At 38.7% G+C, this 22366-nt stretch overlaps 1 protein-coding gene across 2 annotated transcripts; it reads left to right on the top strand.

The window, feature by feature from the left end:
* The first annotated feature begins 5815 nt into the window (after nt 1-5815).
* Nucleotides 5816-21417, top strand: LOC109923362 (myo-inositol 2-dehydrogenase-like). Of its 2 annotated transcripts, XM_048615021.1 has the most exons (9): nt 5816-6692; nt 7656-7726; nt 9313-9421; nt 10134-10261; nt 11453-11560; nt 15834-15952; nt 16529-16685; nt 18678-18848; nt 20884-21417. In XM_048615021.1, exons 1-8 carry the CDS (start codon nt 6136-6138, stop codon nt 18824-18826), a joined length of 1398 nt encoding a protein of 465 aa, XP_048470978.1. In that variant the 5' UTR covers nt 5816-6135; the 3' UTR covers nt 18827-18848; nt 20884-21417. The 2 variants fall into 2 exon arrangements, with proteins under 2 accessions (XP_048470978.1, XP_020378989.1); XM_020523400.2 differs by having other exon boundaries at nt 5818-6692; nt 18678-21417.
* The last annotated feature ends 949 nt before the right edge of the window (nt 21418-22366 follow it).

The raw sequence follows: 22366 nt of genomic DNA, 5'->3' as shown, positions 1-22366 counted from the left end.
CTCATAGAAGCAAATTCCAGCAGAGGGGCAACTGGAAGAAAAAAATTTCATCTTTCACTTTTTATCTTCTGGTGATCACTGGAGCCCACCTTTCTTCGTAACAAGTTGACATTGTATTTGAACAGGTTATATTCATATGATTTGTGATAGCAAAGTAACAAACAAATGACTAAAACTGAAAATGAATTATTGTTTCCAGAATCTTGCAGAACAGATTGTGGGCTGATCTGAGAAGATTAATGTGTGTTGCTTTTCCCTTCCCACGCTTATTTATGCTGACTATATTCAAGACACCAATTAATTTGTGCAGATCAGTTTCTTTTGATTACGTTAATTGATCCTGTCTGGCATTGGCATGGTTTTGAGATGTACGGAGTGTACCTTACAGTGTCTTCAATTGCTCCGTTAACACTGGCATCAAGGTTCAGTTAACACAGTGCTGCCATTTGATATTGGGACAAGTAGCAGTTAGTACCATAGGAATGGAAGTGGGCTGTTTGCTTTCTGAGTGTGCTGTGCTGTTAATCATGGTCAGTATGTCCAATTCTGCTTTTTTTCCCTGCTTTTGTTTGTATTCCTTTCTAACCATACTTCACAGAAATCTATCCGATGCAGTTTGTTTTCGTCTGAGGGTTGAAATCATGCTGTAAGTCACTCAAGCTTCACTCCTGTGTATGAGTTAAATCCCGTAGGTACATAATGAACCTGAGGCAGAGGAAGCCTTCATATATACTTCAAGACCTGGTCTTGTGTTTTAACTGAGTCAACATCAACTGAGTTGGACAAATTGAAAGACCATATTGCATTGCAATGACCTCAATGCTGCAACCATTCCCAGAAGGGATACATTTAAAATGTTTTCTTGCAGGCAAGAGGATATAAATTTAGCACAGGCAGCAAATGTTTATTTGAATAGTGTTTTGGAAGTGTAATCTCCTCCCTCCTTCACGACTTCACTCTGTGGATTCACGATAGGAGATGTGAGTGATGGTCTTTGGTTTTCAAAGTGATGCTATGTTAAAGGATGGTTTCTCATGTCCCTCTGAAGGTGAGTTGTTGAGGACCCATAAATGCTTGTTTACGTGGCTGATGTAGTTCTACTGGGGAAGCAGTTAATAATGTGTCTTTTTTTTTTGTTGGAGCAGCTGTAGATGTTTCTAAAATGATTGTTCAGGGAGAGTGCCAAAAACTGATCATCTTTGACATCCTTTGTGAAGTGACTGAGTCACATATAACTCTCATATTGGTCTAGTTTTATTGAGCATTTTAAAATTAAAAATTTACTTTTGCATTTTTTCAATTTATTCAGGTGATGTGTGGCTGAGCCAGTTTATATTGTCTGTCCTTTGTTGTCTTTGAGAAGGTAGTGGTGAGCTGCTTTCTTGAACCACTTCAGTCCATTTTGGTGTAGGTAGACTTTCAATACTGTTAGGGAAGGAGATGATTTTGAGCCAGGAACATTGAAAGAACAGCATTCACATGTCTTGGCGAGGGATGTCCGGTGGCTTCAGTTGTGTATTCTGATTCACTTTTGTCCTGAAAGTGCTGACATATTGGGTGTAATTTCACACTTGCTCACCGATAACTTACTCATTCTTCATACCCCAGATTCAACGTTGAGTGTCCAATGCATTGCGGGAAAATCACAACCAGACCCAATTGTAGCAGTTTTGTGCCTGAGTTGCTGGCTTCAGTGATGAGCAGGAACCTTCTCTAGATTCTGATTCTGATGGCATCGCATACAGATTTCAAGGAGTTACTAGATTCTAACAGAGTCAGTTCACCACCCACCATGACACACCCACACATTCATCCACTCTCACACCCATACACACATTTCTGTATCGCACCTCAGTGTTCTACTTCATCTATTGCAAATTTCCTTTTCTCCACTTCTACACTCGAGAGTCCTAGTAAGAGTGTAAAATCTGATTGGACCGTGAACTGTGGCAGTGGATGTCTGCCAATCAGCAGAAAAAGCCTTGCGTTTAAAATATATTGTTCTGGGGAATAAAGAAAATATTTAAAATGTGCAATCATCAAATAGAATGGATGGGTCCACTCTAGTTTTTCGTTATTTTAGAAAAATAAACTTTATAAAATTACTGAGCTGGTTGGAAGATCAAACAGAATGTGATTCTGGGAAAATGAGAAAGCTGTGAATCATTAATTGTATAAGGCCATGAAGTTCTTGATGCATTTTGAAGTGAGCTGACACAGGTAGAAGTAGCAGCAGTAGCTGTGAATGCCTATTAGCTCAGCTTGATCAAATTATTACATTCTCAGAAGTTGCCTTTGTCTTCAAGGCCCCATTGGAGTCTTGGCCAATTTTGTTTATAGGGGAGAGAATTGCATGAGAATTACAATGGAGAAACAGTTCATTTTTCTAATCAGATCCATACTGGTGTTTATGCTGCACACTCAATTGCTCTCATCTTACTTAATTTTAGGCCATCATCTGTGTTGTTTTAATACTACTATTCCTTTATGCCTCTATTGTTTCTCTTGCAACTTATATTTCTCGGATGCATACATGTAGAAAAGTGCTCAACAATGTCATGTCAAAGATGAATAAAGTAGTTGCTGAATAGTAGGGGAAAATATGAAAGCCAGTAAATAATAGTTACAGCAGATGAATATAGTTGCTTGTCAGTATTACTCTTTTCCTTCCCTTCTTTAAAATCTTTGAGGCTACCTTTTGATTTTTTTAAACAATGCTTCAGTAGTTTTTGCAAGATGATTTGAAATTCTTGTAAAATGCAGTCTTGCACAGCTTTTGTTTGTCTATTCTTGTGTCCTTTTTCTGTTCTTTGGTGTACACTGATTGTCTGGGGAGTGAGGAATATTTAGCTCTTGCTGCTTTTTGGTTTGAGGAATGTAAATAACATTATCCATTCCAATTGTACTTGCATTTATGTACCACAATTAACGTAGTTAAAAACATTCTAAGGACTATTATAAAATAAAATCTGACATGACCCACATAAAGAAGTATTAAAAAGTAGGTGACCAAAAGTTCCATCAAAGAGGTAGGTTTTAAGGGCATTCTCAAAAGGAAAGCAAGGCACAGATATATAGGAGGGAATTCTAGACCTTGGATCTAGGCGACTGAAAGTACAGCTATCACTGGCAGAACGATGAAGTTTTGGATCTGCAAGAGGCTGGAGTTCGAGAAATGGCTGAATTGTAATTAGCTCACACAACATTTAAGAAAAGATTGGATGACAAAACTTACTGCTGTTGAAAAGCATAGATATCTTTTGGAGCAACTGTTAAAATATGTTGCAGCAGGCGAAGAACCCAAAAAATGCCTTGTGTAATGTGGACACGTGCAGTGCACAAGCTTTGCTTCCCTTTGACATGATTTTTGATCATGTTTTGTACCAACTATTCCATCTGGCTAAGTCAGCATTTTCTGTGCAGTCTTGACAGTTTTTACATAGTATTGAAGGCTATGGCCAGTAAGTGGCTTTTGAAAAATGTTTGAGATTTTATTTCTCAACTTGTTGTCCTCTAGTATACACTTTAGTAACCATTCATTTTTCATCAGTTAACAGGAGGCATATCATGGACAATTGCATTACCATCACTGAATTCCCCATTTATCAACATTCCCAGAGTTATTATTGACTAGAAACTGAACTGGACCAGCCAGATTTGCAACTATATCACCATTCCTTCACTGTCACTGCATCTAAATCCTGGAAGTTCCTTTCTAACAGAACTGTGGGTGTCCCTACATCCCATGTACTGCAGCAGTTCAAAAACATAGCCCAACACCACTACGACTGGAAGATTACTGTGGTAGTCAAACCCTCCCTATTCTGGTTCACACCATTTATTTGAATGCTTTTCACTCAGTCACCAAATTGGCCACTTGTTTTCCCATTGGTATAACATTTTACAGTAAAAGAGATTTTTGCCAGGTTTCTTTCGTTCAAAAGTAGTTCATTATAAAACAAAAGTCATTTCTGTGAAGAAGTGACAAAACTGATCAACTAAGCTATAATCCAGAATTAGAACTATAATCCCCTTTTAATTGTAAAACACAAGCGCAAGCAAAAGACATGCACTCTGCAGAGTTAATACTTAAAAAAGGCAAAATAAAAATAGACCATTGGCTGATAGTTAGAATTTGACAAATTTTCTCAGTCCACCAAGTTTCTTTTTAATGAGATTGAATTGAATTGCTGACAGGTGTAGAATGATGGAAGATCTTCTGAGTAAACTTTGGCTGTAATGGATGTCGGACTGGTTCCGATGCTTCAGAAAGCAATCGTAGTTTAGCTTTTCAAAGTTGAGAAAAAAAACAAAAATATTGAGATGTGAAAAATTTATGGAGCTTCCAAATAATTGCAAGCAATACAGAATTTCAGAAGAGAAAATTGCCTTTGCTGCAAGCTTTGAAGGTTTGCTCCTTATGCCTTTTGGAATAGAAACAATGACCAGAAAAAGTTGCGCAGCAACAATCAGTACGGGACCTCATTGTCTTTTCTTAACAGTTTTTCCAAAAGCATTAAAGTTGTTACATGTTCATTTGGTGGTGCTGGTTTGAAGAGAAAATTATACCTGGGACATCCAGAGAATTCTCCGTTGTTCCTCCAGTAATGTAATGCAATCTTTAAAATGCACTTGAACAATTTGAACAGGTACAATGCTTTATATTTTCATCCAAGGGATAGCATCATAAAACGAAGCATCCGGCATAATGTCTAGCCTATATTTGTAAATCCTGTCTGGATTTGAACTATGTATCTTTTTAACCAAGGTGAAAGTCCTACCATTTCAGCCAAGCTGACAGATCAGCTAGTTTTATAATGTTCCCATTTCCTAATTTAAAATTACCCAGAACCTTTATGAGAAGAATTTCATTCCATTGTCAATTTACAAAGAATCTGTACGGTTAATGCAGCCAGATTCCTATTGTCTGTCCAGTAATTTTGAGGTCACCTCTGAAGTGTGGTACTCTCAGAGCATTCTTCTAACTAATATCATTGTAGGATTATAAACAGAGCAAACTGGACTAAAGCATTGCAGTTTCAACAAATCCACTTTGCACAATTCCCTTGCTAAAGATTGAAACCTTCACAATGTTTTTTTTGTTCTGTTTTGTTTCCCTTTCTCATTAATTACAGTGTTCAGGATACTCTCTGGATTTTAATGGTAACAGCAAAGCTTCAAAATTGAAACAAAGATTTGGCTAGAATTTGAATATCCATTAATGACATCAAGGGTGCTGTCCATGTGCTGAAGTGGGATTTAAGGATCAAGCTGATTTTTCTCCCTGGTCTTCTCCCTTCATTGGAACAGTGACCACACTTCAAAGGCATTGCTTGGCTACAAATCGTCTTTGATTTCTTAAGATCATGAAGGGCAGTGTTTAAATGCAAGTTTTTTTTTAAACAAAGGAACAGTTGTGCTGGGTGGGCATGGTGCAATCTATCAGATACCTTATTTTGAGTTATTTTTCACAAATGACCCTGAATAATGAGTGTTGACAAGCTATCTGATCTGGTGGAGCGAGGAAATGTCACAGTGTTGTTCAACTCTATTCTGTCCAGTCACACACAAGTAGATACATCCAGTATCAGCAGGATATTAGCGCATGTGGACACACACCCCCCAAAATTGTGTTGTCTAACATTGAGACCAAGTATAACTGTATTCTGCCATAATAGCTGATTCAAATGGTAATTTAAATAAAAGCGAAGTATTGTGGATCCTGGAGATCTGAGATGATAACAGAAAGTACAAAAGAAGCTCAGCAGGACTGGCGGCCTCTGTGCAGAGAAACAAAGTTAAGTTTTAAATCCAATAACTCTTCTTTGGAATTGGTACAGTTTGATCCTGAGAGGGTCATTTCAGACATGAAAGGTTATGTCAGTTTTTCTCTCTCCACGTGTGGGTGCCTGACCTGCTGAGATGGTGCAACATTTCTGTTTCCATTTTTCATCTAATTTCAATCCTGGAATATTTGTGATCGTCAGCTCAATTGTATTCTGCATCTAGCAAATGAATTTTTGTGGCTGGGGGAGTTTGTAGACATTAAAAATTTCATAATTCTTTTTAAGTTATGTAACGTTTTGCTGCTATAATCCCTTTCCTAGGTCTCCTCCTGTAGACTTTGCTGCTGGCATGTCCGTGCTCGACCAATCTGTTCTACCACAGTCGTCATCTTTTGTATTTCAACCCAACCCAAGTTCCACCAGCTTTAGCAACAACATTTCATCTCCAGTGTCTCACCATCAGAATATGATCTCATTCAGGACCAGTGTATCCAACTCTACCACCAATACAGTGACTATTTGCCATGACATGGCTACCTTAAACTGCCCATCACGTTCATCACCTTTATACAATGGCTTTCAAGTCCTTAGTCATTCACAATCTTCGAGACCCAGTGGGAAAAGGCACTTTCTTCCTGAAGCTCCCAATAATGTTGCTTCCAACATGGCAGTGGGGCAATATGGGAACGGTGGTTTGATGGGCAGCCGCATTGGATTGGCACTGTTTGGTGCATGCAGTGGCAACAGAGCTTTGTTTAAAAGCATTGAAGAAGAGAGTGACTGCTGCTTGCTGTACATTGTAGAGGATTGCATCCAGGACTTGGAATGTTCCTTCAGCACGGACATTCTTGCAAACACCAGGGTCTTACGGGGGCAGGATGCTGACATTGTGCTCAATGACGAACGGTATGGTTATTAACATCATATTAATTCTGCACAGGCCTGCTTGTTTTGGAGCAGTGTGTCCTCTGATGGGGACAGCAGGATAGTTGGGATAGATCAGATCACTGTGGTTTCTGTGAGTCTGCTTGATGACTGAGTGAGTGGAATCTCCTGCAAGTTTTCCTGAAATTGACAAGTTTTGTTCTTCCTTGGCATGTCATTCGAGGAGAATGTGAATAAGTTTGCACCTTGACACCCAGGATGTGCATGAATGGCCTTGAGATCTTTTCTCACCTTTTGTATGTTTGTATCAATACCTCGTTTTTCCACTTGTTTTATTGCTTTACATCCCTTGTAAGTGGGTGCTCCTGCGAGACTTCTCAGCCACGGATTTGACCAAAATGCCCAAGAATCTTCTACAAATCTGGAGTGCAAGTATCTGCCAGAGAAAGGATATCATCCTGGAGGAATTTATTTTTACTTAAAATCCATATTCATTTACTAATGGCAGTTTTGTTACTTGATAGGAGCAGAGTAAACTCAGGCTGTCTCTCTTGCTAACTGTTCCTTGAACTAGTTTGTAGAATGCAAAGTCCTTTATAGTTCTCATCCTTTTGAATCTGGTTGAGATCAGCTAACTTAACATAGAATTTGATTAGCTGCTCTTTGGTGAGTGGATCCAGATTCCACTTCAGCATCCAGATAAAGAATTTAAATCTTCTCTATAGTTCCATTTGTTCCTGTTTGATTCCACAATATTGTTAGAATCTTTTGTGTTTACTGTTTTCAACTGCATGTAATGCCTGAACAGTGCAAGGTTCTTTGACTAATGCCAACAGCTCTTTATTAACCTTCAGTCACAGTGCTGTAAGTTTATTCATAATGGATTAGTTGCATTTGGATTTTAAAAATTAATTGAGATCTTAAATGCATTTCAAGTTAATCTACACAGATGCCTAACCATTTCCCATACTATTGTTTATGCAGTGTCTCAGGAATTATTATTTGTTCATTGGCAGAAGAAGGCTCCGAAATAGTCCTGGATGCTTTACGTGCAGGTAGAGTGTGCATTTTTGATAAATACAGCATGGAATTTAAGACACAAGGAATGATAACATTGAGGAGGAGACTCTTGCCAGTTTACTATAAAGGTTAAGGGAGTCTATATTGGCCTTATGGTTTTGACTCAACTAGATAGTGCTACAGTTGCTTTTAGCCTGGGATTCTGTATCAATCTCCATATGGAGTAGACATAGGGAAATGATCTATCAATAATGATCTTTGTGAGCCTGTTAGTAGTTTCTGCTGGAAAATCTATTTGGTGAGAATTTATCGTGAAGCCCTGTATTTTCGTGGCTTTTTGATTATTTTTTGTGTAAATAATTACCAATTGGTTAAGATGTTGGCGTTGTTTCTTCCACCTGTGTAACTGCAGTAAATTAATGATTAGCACAGTCTCTGAAGGGGAAGGGGGGATCAGAGCAATGTCAAGTGGAAATATACTTTCTAACAACGAAGAAGATCGAGATAGATGCATCACGTGATTACCAAGTTTGACCAGTAATGTGAAATTAAAAGGTTTCTAATTGTTTATTTATATGAATTGAGGTTATAAACTTAATTGGCTGATATGCATCAATCATTGTTTTATAGCTTTACAATGCTATATACTTCCTGTCCATCACATTTTAATGCTATGAAATGCAATTTCTTCACCCCTTTCTTCAAAAAAAAACTTTAATTAAGATCAGGAACTGTTCTTTTTGAATCACAGAAGAGATCTTCACATGCAGAAAGTACTAGAGGCACAAGTTGATCTTGCCGTAAACAAACTTAGAGGCTTTCATCCCAGCTGGATGAGTGATCATTTTTCAATTATTGTAATGTTATTTTACATGGGTTGGAGTTTGTATTCTTAAAAGGCCACGCATCTATCCTTTATCTAAGGAATTATACTTCGTAGTTTGATGAATGTAATGTTTCTATCCTTAGAACTCTCTGATTTGTAGTCAGTGTCATTGGAGATTCATTAATGCGTGCCACAAAATTTCTGTGTGGCTTTTTATGCCTTTATTTTTCTCCTCTTGTCCCTGAAGATAAATAACTAGTGCTACAAAAGATACAAAATCCTGAAGTACCTCTTTTGAGTGGCAACTGTTTAACTGAGAGCATGGGTTGTCAGGTGGAGAGTTACTTGACTGAATTTACCATGGCTAATTCTATCTACACTTCACATTCAGATGCACTGTCCTGCAAAATTTCCTTCAGAAAGTTGGATTTCCTTTGCATGTTGAATGTTTTTTTTTCCCCCCTCAAAGCTCTATGGAACATAAGCTTATCCATTTCTGATAAATTTCTTCTAGGATCTGTTTTGCATTCCTGCACAGGATACAAGTTGAAGTCTCTTTTTAACCTGTAAAATGAACGTTTTCTTCATTCTAGCTGGGTTCATTGGAAGGTTTTATGTTATACCAGTCACTTTTACTTTCGATCTCTAACCTCACCAGTCCAATTTCCTGACTGCACACAAATTGGAAACTATTTTGCTGTGCTTAGCCAGACTCTACTAGAGTGCTGTGAAAAGAAGTTATAGCTTAAATAACAGTACTACGAGGTGAATGAATTTGTTTTCTTTCTGTTTCAGGTAAAGGGGTATTCTGTGAAAAGTTACTGAGTTTAGACAAACAAATGGCTGAGTCATGTTTTGATGAAGCTGCAAGATGTGGGCAACCTCTGGTCTGTGGTCTGTATAAGTGAGTAAATCCTGCCAAAAGGGATCATTGCTGGAATTCCATTTATATAGGTTGTTTTATTTGTAACTCATTTGCTAAATCAAAAAGTGGGTGCAACTATCTCTGGCTTAAATGTATTGCCCAGTGTGGTACAAAAAATGAAGACCCTCAACTTGTTCTCAACCTCTGCGTAGCTCCCAGATCTTAGCAAGCTAAAGGAAGGGGAAAGGAATAATGCAGTTAGGAATCCTGGTCCTGATCACAGCTAGAAAGTGCATGTATACGTACACGTGTTTGTGCCTCCACCAGCTAGACAGGTTCAGCAATAATGCCTCCTGAAATTTTGGGATTTACTTGGTTTACGCTTGGAAAATGGTGGTTTACATGGGGTACTGGATGTCGCTGGGTCGTGTGCGTCCATACCTCAGCAAAAGGTTTAAAAGGAAAGTAGACAGAAAGAAAATATAAAAAGCAGGGAAGTCTGATATATTATTTGTAAGAATGTTCTCAAGTCATGCGATATTGTTGATGTTCGCAACATTTTCTCCAATGTGACCTCTTTATACTACTTTTGGAGCACTGGCAAGTGATCTTGGGAATCTGAATGGATTTTTTAGTTTCCAAAATGCAGTTTTGAACAATTGTTTGCTATTTTCCTATAATAAGATCCAATGTGTTATTAGAAGTAAACTCTGCTCTTTGACATTAATATCTCTTTTCTGTGTCTGTGCAGACGTTTTGATCCAGCCGTGCAGTTCTTGTATAAGAAGGTTCACAATAAGGCTCTAGGGAGGATTCAACGAATAGTCAGTGTCAGTAGAACCTTCCCATCTCCATCTCTAAGCTATATCAAAAAAGCAGGTATGGACTTGGAAAAGTAAATTACAAACAGGTTAGTTCTGCGTATCTGCAATTCTGTTGAAAAAATTACTTGGAGAAACAAATTTGAGGTAAAAAGAAAAATGCTGAAAGTATATAATGAAACAAAAAAACGTTGGCAATATATGACAGATCTCAACATTTATAAAAGGGTAACACTTCTGATGGCAACCTGGTTTATGAAGTATCATTAACCTGTGTTATTGGTTTTCACTGGATGTTGGACTCCATACGTATTTCTTTTCTCATTGTAGGAGTTATTCTGTGGCAGATTGGTTTTTTTAACTCCTTTTTACAATGTATGTGACCATTATCCACTGCATTTCATTAGGCTTTATAAGTAGACTCCTCATAAAAATTGACAGGGAACTGTGTGTTCCTGCTGTCTATTGCTAATAGATAAGGTGCAGTCCCCTCTCTCCCAGTCCCGCCTTTTTTTTGTCTCAGCACACTAGATATGCACAGTGGTGGAAAATGTGTTTGTAAGTAACCGTTCACTGCAGCAATTGTTAAATTATTGTGATTAAGGTGATAATTTGACCCGAGTAGAACAAACCCCAGAGCCACTTGCATTCTCATCATGTGGTAATTACTGTATTAGAGCTATTGACCATGATGCTCAACGGTAAAATGTGAATGGTGAACAATTGGAATTGAACTTTGGCATCTGTATGTTACATTGAATAAATTGGACATGTTAACATTTCTATATGCCTTCAAGAGTGACTGGCCTATTTCTTGATGCCAGTAGAAATTACATAATCCAGAGGCCAATGGATAATCAGATAATTAGCGTGCTTGGTTCGTATCTGATCTCCTGTAATGATTTCAATATCACCCGAAGGAACCAGTTATTCTGGCTCCCTGCTTTATTGATCCTAACTTTTTTTTTTGCCTCTCAGAAGAGATTACAATTATGCTGCAGTGGGCAATCATGAATTCAACAGCAAACTTGATGTGCCAGTTGACTTTTTTCCTCTGTTTCTTATCTTGCTCTGTATTTCGAGGTTGAAAGAGATTGATAATCTGTTCAGACTTTTTTGTCTTGTGATGTTTCAACCATTTCTGTTGCTGAAACCTGCTCAAGACTCTGAAATGCTATGTGCATTGTCTTATTATTGTGGCTACCTTACCTGTGCAAACAAATCCATCTGAATTGTTCTTTTTAAACAGGTGGGATATTCTACGATGGTGTAGTACATGACCTAGATACTGTCTGCTGGCTACTTGGGGAAAACGCTCCAGATACCATATTCTCATTGGGTCATGCCTTCTGCCAAGGTAGAAACTGGTTGAAAGTTTAATAAACAGTGCTTGTAGCAAAGAGCTTATCTGCGAGTGGAAAGAGGAAGTATCTTCACAATAATAGATTTAAATCTGTTTCATCCAGTTCATTTCTTGGTCTGATTCATAAACTTGAACCTGATAAATATTTTCTGATTAAACTTAAGTATTAATGTGGAGAGGGGGTAAGGATAGATATGTTTTTGACTTGTGAAAACCAGTTGATCATCTGTGCACCTCATTTTAGGGACTGTGTATTTTAGATGTGTTTCATATCGTTTTGTCCTTAGTCAGGCCCCATGTAAAAGGTCATTGGACAAGGTAGTGATAAAACGATAATGTCACTTGACTAAAGTTCAGACATTGTGGATTCGAATACTCCTAATGGCCGCTGGAAAATTTGAGTTCAATTAACAGAATCAAAAATTGAATGTAAAGGTGATGTAACTGCTGATGATTGTCATAACAACCCATTTGATTCACTAATGCCCTTTAGGGACGGGAATCTGTCATCCTTACCTGGTCTAGCCAACAGTAATGTGATCAACTTTAAACTGCCAGCTAAAATGACCTAGTAAGCCATTTAGTTATTTCAACACAGCTACAAACGCTGATAAAGGGAAAGAAACAGGACCAACCACCATTGATCAAAGCACTAGAAATGACAACAGCAAACTTGGCCTTGTTGACCCTGCAAAGTCCTCCTATGAGGGCCTGTTCCAAAATTGAGAGAGTTGTCCCACAGACGAGTGAAGCAGCAGTCTGGTATTGTCATAATCATGGAATCATGCCTCACAGTCAATGTCCTGGATACCACCATTATAGTCACCGGGTATGTCCTATCCCACCTGCAGGATAGAGCACCAGACATGGTGATGCAGTGGTATACAGTCTTGCCCAGAGTTGCCTTGAGAATTCTGAACATTGACTCCAGAGCCTATGAAATCTCATAGCATCAGATGAAGCATTCAATGGGACAGATTTTGAACACATTTAACAGCTTAGAACTGGGCATCCAGGAGGTGCTATGGGCCATCAGCAGCAGCAGAATTGTAATCATTTTTAATCAACCAATTCAGAACTGTTAGGGTACACCTCCAGTTCAGGTGAGACATGAATCTAGACCTTCTAAACCAGAGTTAGAGACACTACTATTGCACCACAAGACCTTAGCAGAATTATATTCAACCACACTCCACAGCCCAGAATCCTGTGAATGATAAACCTCCCAGCTCACCATTACCATTAGATCAGCCCTGTTCAATGAAGACTACAACTGGCATTCCAGGAGCAGCACAAGGCATAAAAATGAGGTATCAGTCTGCTGAAGCTACAACATAGGAGTGCTTGCCTGCCAAACAGAAGAAGCAGTATGCAGTATACAAGACAAGGCATCTCCTCAGCCAGCTTATCAGATATAAGCTGTGCCGTATTGCCATATCCATTTGTGACTGATGGTGAATAATTAAACAACTGATAAGTGGAGGAGGAGGAGGCTCCATTTAGCAGTGTGTGGCATCAAGGAGCCCAGCCAAAACAGGAGTCCGTGGGAATCAGGGAAAAAACTTATCAGTGGTTGGACCCATACCTAGCACAAAGGAAGATTGTTGTGGTTGTTGGAGGTCAGCCATCTCAGTCTGAAAACGTCCTCCACCTTCAGCTGCTTCATCAGTGAACTTCCCTCCATCATGAGGTCAGAAATGGGGATATTCACTATTGACTACGCAATGTACAACACCATTCAGGTTTGGACTGGCAAGTAATACTCCTGTTTGTCAATGACCATCTCTAAACAGCGAATCTAATTATCACCCTTCGGCGCTTAATGGCGTTACCATTGCTGAATGCCCCACCATTGATATCCTGGGAGTTATCATTGACTAGGAACTGAATATTGTGCCTCCTAAAGAAGGTCAGAGTCTGGGAATTCTGTGACAAGTAATTCCGCAAAACCTGCCAGCAATTACAAAATATGTCAGGAGAGTAATGGCACACTCTCTATTTGCTTGAATGGATTCAGCTTGAACAACACTCGAAGCTTTATACTATCTAAGACAAAACATCCTGCTTGATGTGCACCCATCACCACCTTTGGTGTTCGCTCCCTTTGTGTTGCTGCACAGTGGAAGCAGTGTATACCGTCGTCTACAGGATGCACTGTAGTAACAAATCCAGGCGGCTACCACAGCACTTTCCAACCTCTGACCTCTAACCCTAAGAACAATTACAACTGTTGCATGTTGAAAGAGCTCCTCCGAGCACACACCGAGCACACACCGTCCTGCCTTTGAACTATATCGTCATTCCTTCACTGTTACTGAGTCCAAATCCTGTAACTCCTTTTCTAACAGTACTGTGAATGTACCTACTCTTCAAGAGTAGTAGTTCTTGTCAAGGGCAGTTAAGTAATGAGCAATAGATGCTGGCTAAACCAGCAATGCCCACATTCTATGAACAAATACATTTTTTTTTTTTAGATGTGTTGTGTCACCATATATTAGTTGTTAGCACTAAATTATCAAGTCCACAGGTTGAAAGTTTAATTCCTTCCATGACCAATTCAATGACACTTTGAACTGGGGATGAAATCCAAGTTCTTCATCTTATAAAAAAGCAACATATTCACTAATTCCCTTAATGAGTCTGCTCCCTTGCATCTATTCTGACACATGTATGACACTTAAACTGCATTATGTGCTTGATTCTTAATAACCTCAACCTAACTCATGATGGATAATAAATACAACTGTGTCAGTATTACCAACATCCTAGGAATGAGTTATACCTTCATGAAAATACAGGAAACAGTCCATTTCCATTGCATACATGAAACTGAGAAATGCTGGCCTCAAAGCCTTTTGGAACTGTTTGTTTGGTGTGGGATATTAAAATATGATTAAGTAACAGAAACATTGCTAGTAATTTAATTCCCAAAGTAGAGAGCAGTGCTATTTAATGGACTGATCCAGCCCTCTTTCCTGCACAACTTTAGACTGTAAAACCAGTAGAAGTGAAAACTTGTATTTCTTTCGTGCCTTTCATCTCTTCAAAAAGTTCCAAAATTCTTACAGCCAATTGTTTACTTTTTGAAGTGTAGCTGCTATTGCAATATGAAAAGCAATTCTTTGTTGATTGTGTTCCTTGTCTGCAATATGCTAATGATCTCAGGATCTGTATTAGTGATGTGAAACAAACAAAAACAGAAATTGCTGGAGAAACTCAGCAGCTCTGGCAGATTCTATGAAGGGAGAAATGTAGTTTTGAATCCAGTGACTCATTATTGGAATTAAAGATTCTGTATTAGTGATGTTGGCTTTGAGATGAAAATTGGCCAGGAGACCGGGAAGCCCCGGCTTTTTGAATTGGTACCACAAAATCTTTTATATTCATCTGATACGGTAGATAGCACCTGAAAGGTAGCCCTGGTAACAGTGCAGCACTCTCTCAGTACTGCATTGGCACTGTCAATGTAGATATTATGCTCAAATACCTGGAGTGGGACCTGAATTCCACAGCCTTCTCACTTTGTGACAAGAGAGTTACCTGCTGAGCCCTTGCCAAACAGTAAAGATACATATTGACAAACATTGGCTCATTGTTGAAGAGGAGAAAACAGTATTTCTCCTCATTGCTGTTGAATGTCTCTTAATGGGATGAATGTATGTGAACATTTGGAGAAGCCCCTCATAGTAGAATGACCTGCTGATATTAAGTGGCCTTGTGTGGGAAGAATTGTCACATATTGTGATAATTTATGGTGCTTGCAGTCTTTGGACCTTGACACCATTGAGAGTAGGCACCTTCAGAGGAACAAGAGAAATATTGCTGGGGGTGAGGTGAAAGAATAGTGAAATGACATTTCCTGCACAGCACTTGGCACTAAACTCAGATTAAGGGTTTAGTGCATGACCCCTGACCATCACAGGCTAAATGTTATTATCTCCTCTTTATATTTGCCACAGTTTAAAATCCTGTCAAACATGTTGTGATTTTGCCAGTTTTTAAACTTCCATGAGCATATTATGTGTGTGCAGCATCTGATTCAATGATGTTTGCCACAATATCTATGCTGGCAAAGAACACAATTTTTAAGAAAGGTGGTGTAAAAATAAATCCTCTTGTTTAAAAAGATGATGTGAATGAATGCCAGGAAATAAATGATAGAGATTAGAATTATTCTAAAAGGAGAAAGAGGCAGCTACCTTTGAGACGAATGCAGTTGCGCGAAGTATGTAGAGGTTGACTCCAACTCATTTTCTACTCCTAACAGATATTGCAGCACTTAAGGATGCTGACACAGTCTCAGTCAGCATGAAATTTGCCAGTGGTGCTATAGTCACGCTTGATGTCAGCCAGCATTGTACACGCAGCATTGACCAGAGGTTGGAAGTAAGTCATTACCTTATTGACAGCGAATATTTGTTACACTTAAACCTTTGATAATTCTTTTAGTCTCTCACTGTTTGTCCTCTTTACCCTTTTTATTTATTTAACTTTTTTTTTTGCTTCCATGTGCCTCCACATTACTCAGCCTGAAAATACTGTTTCTATATTTGGTGCAGTTTTCACAATGCTGGATTTTGTTTGTGAAGGAGCATCTTAGCAGTCAATTCTGTGCTCATCCTATACTGTTTCTCACAAAGACAATTCCAGTGGGGTGGGGGCTGCTTACTGGGTAATCATCAAGAGTAGAAACAGTTGCAAATTATTTCCCTGCTAAACTTGGCAGTTTAGGAAGGCTGGTGCACTTATTATTTTTACTGCTGCATATTACATACAAAATCTAATTTCAAGGTTATCATATTAGAAATGCTATTTACCCTTCACTGTGTGTGTGTGTGTGTGTGTGTGTGTGTGTGTGTGTGCTATCTGCATTTGGGGCTGGGACTGGTGGTAATGTTCTCACCTTGAGAAGTGGTATGAAACATGTTTAAATGGCATGAATTTGTTTTTGAATCTTTTAAGGTTCATGGATCAGAAGGAACACTAAGGATGGACAATCAGAGTGCCCTTGGAATAACTGAACAAGGCACACCAAGACCTGTATGCTCCCAATTGCATTATGACCGATACAAAGATGCTTATAGAGATCTGATGAAACACTTCCTCAAAACTCTGAAAGGTTAGCATGTTGTAGATCTATATTTTCATTTTGGATTGTAAAAGTAATTTATTCATGAATAAGTGTTTTTTTTCTGAAGAAGGGTCCCGACCCAAAACGTCAGCTTTCCTGCTCCTCTGATGCTGCCTGGCCTGCTGTGTTCCTCCAGCTCCACACTGTGTTATCTTATTCATGAATAGATTAGTTCATCAGTAATCCAGAAACCAAGGATGGTTTTTTTTAGAAGATTCAAGGTCCTTACTAGAACTGGTGCTCACCAGATTGTCTGTCATCTACTGAATTAAGTCTCCCCTTGGTTTCAATGTGTAACATTCTGATCACTAGCCAGAAGATTTGTAGGTTCCAGCCCCACTGCAACATTTGTGCTCATAATTTAACTGGGTACCTCATGGCCTGCTGCATTTTGGAGATGCTGTCTTTTGTGTGAAATTCAATCATTTAAGTCAAGGTTAAAGTGAATATAAAAATTCCATGATGTATTTTTGTGAAAGAATTTTCCCATTAACAGTTGTTGGTCAGTTGTTTTGTTGTTGGGTAAATCTTACTGTGAGCCATTGGCTGTGCATTTGAAAAGAGCAACGTTATGAAGAGTTAAATGAAGCTGGAAGATTTGCCTAACTTATGCCAGGGAATGAACCTCCACAATGAAAAAACAGTTGGAAACTAAAGATACCTAGACTGTGAAAGAAAAATAATGGAAGCAAATTTTTGGAAACTAGAGTCATTTTGGACTGGTTCTGGGAGAATTGAATATCTTGATGGACAGTGTAAACAATATCTGCAAAATGTGTTTTTGGTTGTGCTAAGCAAAAAAGGCAATGTTCTGTTTTGTGATTAAGTATAATTTGCCCACAAAATAGTGTTTAGTTCATCTCACTTTTTTTATTCCTTTGTTATAGTAAGAGTCTTAAAATGTCAAATTGTGTCACGGCATTTTTTTTTAGATATTAACTGGAATATTGAATTTATTTCTAAATGTTATCAGTCACAAGGAGATTGTAACACTACTTAAACACCCTGGATTTCTGACACCATAATTTCCCAATTTTTCCCTGTCTTTCCTTTAAATTTGAAAATTCTGGAATCTGCATTTTTTCCCCACCTTGTCCAAGTTCTAGCAGTGGAAAATGATAGACTGACTGCAGGGAGAACATCACAACTGAGTCTTACCCTCACCATGTCTGTAAGCTTATTTCTGGAGTAGATCACTCCAAGTTGATCCAAAATCTTATAATTGGCTTTATATATATATATAAAAATAATATACCCCCTATATCTTTGGGAAAGTCTATTCTTAGCTGAGTTCGAATCATATCCCAGCAAAAGTATTCTTTGGAGGAAACGGAAGAGAAAAAGAAAGGCTTGAATTTTACAAAAAAGCATGTTTCACAACTTCAGGACATCCCAAAGTACTCCACAGATCATGAAGCAGTTTTAAAATGTAGTCACTGTTTAATTGGAAATGTAGCAGCCAGTTTGTGTGTAGCTGTCTTATATTAACACCAGTGAGATAATGATCGGATCGTTTGATTTAGTGATATTGGTTGAGTATATAAAAAGGCTAGAATTCTGAGGAGAATTCCCCTGCCCATCCTTGAAATAGTGCCACAGGACTTTTTATGCTTACTTGAGGAGGCAGGTGCAGCCTTGGTTTCACATCTCGCCCTACAATTTGCCAATGTGAGACTCCCTCGGCGTCAGCTTAAATTTTTGTGTTCCCAGTCGCTGGAGTGCTATTTGTACCCACAGTGTTCTAACTAAGAACATCAATAAGTGAGCCACAGCTGATAGACGAAGAATGAGTTGTGTACAGGAGTGCCATCTTACAGTTCCCCAACCCCAAGGAGTCCCTTCCTTCAGGAGAAGGAGAGAGAAGAAGCGGGGAGGAGCAATACAGATGGTGGTGGGCACTGGACTAGAGCTCTGGGTTTGACAATTGTTTTGCTTACTTTAGAAACAACTTTGTTTTGATTGTTTGATCTCCTCCCTCAGGGAAGGAAGAGCCATTTATCACAAAGGAGAACTTCTTGTGGACAATTCAGGTTGCAGCGGCTGCAGAACAGTCTTGGAGGAATGGTTCGGCAGTGGATCTGCGGAATGAAGCCCTTGATGGCACTGTTATTAAAACTGAAGTGCCCTGAAAGAAACAACAAATGCCAAGAGGTTGAAGACCATGTTTACTTACAGTCTGCAGCAGTAACTCATTGGATTTGGGGGCAGGGGGAGCAGTGAAGAAATAAAGTGAACAGAGAGCTGTTTCATAAACTGTTCATTCCTCTTGTGAACCAATACTTCTAAAGGAAATGTTTTATTCTGAGTAGTGGGTTGAACTGATAGCAAGTAGACCAGCCTGATATGAGTGTTAGAGGGGGTTCGGGGATGAGCAGGGAGAGCAGGGACGGGATGTTTGAAGAAATGAGTTAACCCACTGTGCAGGTTTGATCCTGCAATATCCCACTGAAAACGTGTTGCCGTACTAACACTCGGCAGTTGGCTACACCCAAAATTGAATGTTGCACAGGAGAAAGTGGGAGCTCCAACATAAACGTCAGAAGTATCTGTAGGATCAGTAGAAACCTGTTCTATCTCCCTCCCTCCTTTCTAGCCCCCCCAAATCATACTGCATTTGCCCGTTTCATGTGCTTTTCAGCAGCGACTAACAGATGATTATTCTAGCCATTGTCTCCCTATAAGTGTTTTGAACTTGAGAAAAATACAGATGGAATTTGGGCACTTCAGTGTAGGTGAGGCCCTCCCAACAGTACATCAGGGCTGTGTGTGAAGGCTGTCTTTAAAGGCCTAGGTTAAATATCTATTCATTAGTCTATCATGGGATTAATTTAAGAAAAACTACCCATGAATTAGAAGCATATTTCCATATGATTTAATGATTTGATGGCCTTGCGGTAGCATGAGTACTTACCGATATGATTCGGTCTTTGCACGAAATTTTACTGTACTTCAGATGCAATACTGGCATTTTTACAATCCCTGTAATTTAATTAATTTAACAAAATTTGGCCTAATGGAGGTTGAAAAGGCAATTTATTTAGAAATATAAGTGCTTTTATATTTGTAATTATTGGACAGTTTAGGATTGCTTCTAAACATGAATACAATTGCTGGACTCCTACCAATGACACAGCTAGAGTTGGGGGCTAGGGTTTGGACACTTAAAAAGAAAGTAACTCTTTTTTTAAGCAAATGACTTAGAAATGAATGGTAATTTTTATTTAAAACTGTGAACTTTTTAATAGATATAGAGAATTTTCTTCTTTTTGTCTAAAATGCATTGTGTGAATACAGCAGGTCTTAAGTTCACCCGTAATGTTGCATCACCATTTACATTAACGTTAACAGTTCACTGGGTGGTGGAAGGGCGAGGAGAGGCTCCTTCTGTTATCAGCCAGGTTCAGGGCAACAACAAACCAGCTTTCGTTGTCTAAGACAGAAATCCTGGGCCCGTGCCCATATTTAAGCCAGAGTGGTCAGAAACACTGGAATCAAAATCAGCAGAAAAAGGCTGTCTGCCTCAACAAAACACAGTGCATTTTCAGAATTACATTGGCGTTTCCACTGTGTTGCAACTCAAGAATATTCTTGGATCAATAGATTCCAGAAAGCCTTTTATGTGACTTCTTTTCAAGGTGAAGTCTGGAGTTGATGTTGGGAGAGTGTTTTTTGCAAAGATGTGGAAGAATAGCTTGATTACGTAACAACAGTAAAAGCTATTGCCTAATGCAGTTAGATATCGAACTTTGATATAAGTATGCGCTTTTCAGTTAGGTCACTGGGGGATTTCATTATTACACTTCTCACTGGATGTTAATTACTGCCTGTTCTAATTGTCCTTGAACTAGACTAGGGTATTTTCAGAGGGAAAATAAGATTCGGCCATATTTCAGTGGGCCTGGAGTCATATGTAGGCTGGACCAAGTAAGGATGTCAGATTTACTTGAAGGTGATTACTGAATAACACAGGTTTTTACAACAATCACTGACAATTTCATGGTTACCACTGCTGAGACCAGCTTTATATTCCAGATTTTATTAATTAAATTTAAATTCCACAGCTGCCATGATGGGATTTGAACCTGTGTCCCCAGAGCATTAGCTTGGATCTCTGACTGAAGTTCAACATGTAGCTGATAATTTAGACCAGGATTGTTGCCCTGATTTCCATATTCTTTCTCAACAGCGTTACTGCAGAGATAGGAGGTTGGCAGTCTGATATTTCATTCAGAAACCAGTGTACGCAGTTCCCTTGTGAGAAAGCACTGACACTGAATATGGTGAAAGAGAAGGGAATCAGGATTAGTTGCTATCAAGAAAAACAAAAGAACTGTGGATGCTGGCCTGTTGGCATTTGTGAAGAGAAAGCATAATTAATGTTTTGGGTCAATTGACCCTTCTGAACTGCTATCTAACTTGGATCTGAAGATAATGAGAAGATTAACTTAATTCCAAGCTCTGAAATGCCCAGTGCAGACTGTGCAATCGCCGCTGGGCAACTTGGCTCTATTTCCTCGTGGGAGACTACACTGATCATTCCAAGTATTTAAGAATGAATACAATTTGCAACACATAGTGCAGACCAAAACTATAATTCCCATAAATAATTAAAACCTTTTTAATTGTAATAAACTTCATGTCTGCAGGTCTAATGTCCTAAATTTGCCTTTTTATGGTGGTCTTGGTGACAAGTTAATAAACCCTCTCATTAGAGATTTCATAATTGGAGTTGTGTAGATTTTGTGAGACGTGACTAAACCCTCTGCTCCTCTAAGGATCATACCAGGCAACCTGAGATGCCGCCTTTGAATATTTGTACCGACGACTTGAGTGAGCTTGGAATCAGAATAGCATAGACCAGAAGGATGCCATTTGGCTCACGGAGTCCATGGATTTTTGGAAGAAGAACCCAGCTTGCCCCACTCCCTGGCTCTTTCTCTGTATTACTGCATTTTTTTTCTTTTCCTTTTAAGTATTTACTCAGTTTTTTTCAAAATTTACTTTTGAATCTGTTCCCACTGTCCAGTTCAGCATTGCATTCCAAATTCTAAGCCACTCATGAAAAATCATTTTTTTTTCAGCCTGTGTTGCTTTTATAAGGATATCACCTCTGTCCTCTGGTCATCAGTATTTCAACCTTTAAAATAATTTATCTTTATTTACTTGATTTAAATGATTTTAAACATCTCTATTAAATCTCCTCCAGACCTTTTAAATTTTCAAACCCAGTCTGGTTGATGTGATCTCAACTAGTTCGAACTCCATTCTTAATTCATCTTTATTCTCTGATTTTTAGCTTTCGTGATGTGTTTTGTATTTTTTCATAATGTTTTGTCAAAAGAAAATAATTTTGAGCTCCTTTCGTTTATCCATTTCTAAACCTGTGTACTTTTTAAAAGAAGAAATATTACTTTATAATTAGGATGCAGATATTTTCACTAGGCCCATAGATACATAATTGACAGCAACAGAGTGAGTTGAAGAATGCAAGTAACAGTTCCTGATGATTTGAAGATCTCCAGCCACTTCCCAGCCCATTCCTACTCATCCTTAAGCTCTGATTATTCTGGTGGAGTTATCCACAGCAGGTACTGGCTGCTCTGGAAACTTCCTCAAATGGCTAGCCTTTTAGTGTGAACCTCGATCGTGATGTAATCTAACTCTGCGCC

The sequence above is a fragment of the Rhincodon typus genome, chromosome 31, assembly GCF_021869965.1.
Source record: "Rhincodon typus isolate 14 chromosome 31, sRhiTyp1.1, whole genome shotgun sequence".
Taxonomy (NCBI): Eukaryota; Metazoa; Chordata; class Chondrichthyes; order Orectolobiformes; family Rhincodontidae; genus Rhincodon; species Rhincodon typus.
Note: the sequence above shows the minus strand (reverse complement) of the source record. Positions and strands in the feature narration are given on the sequence as shown.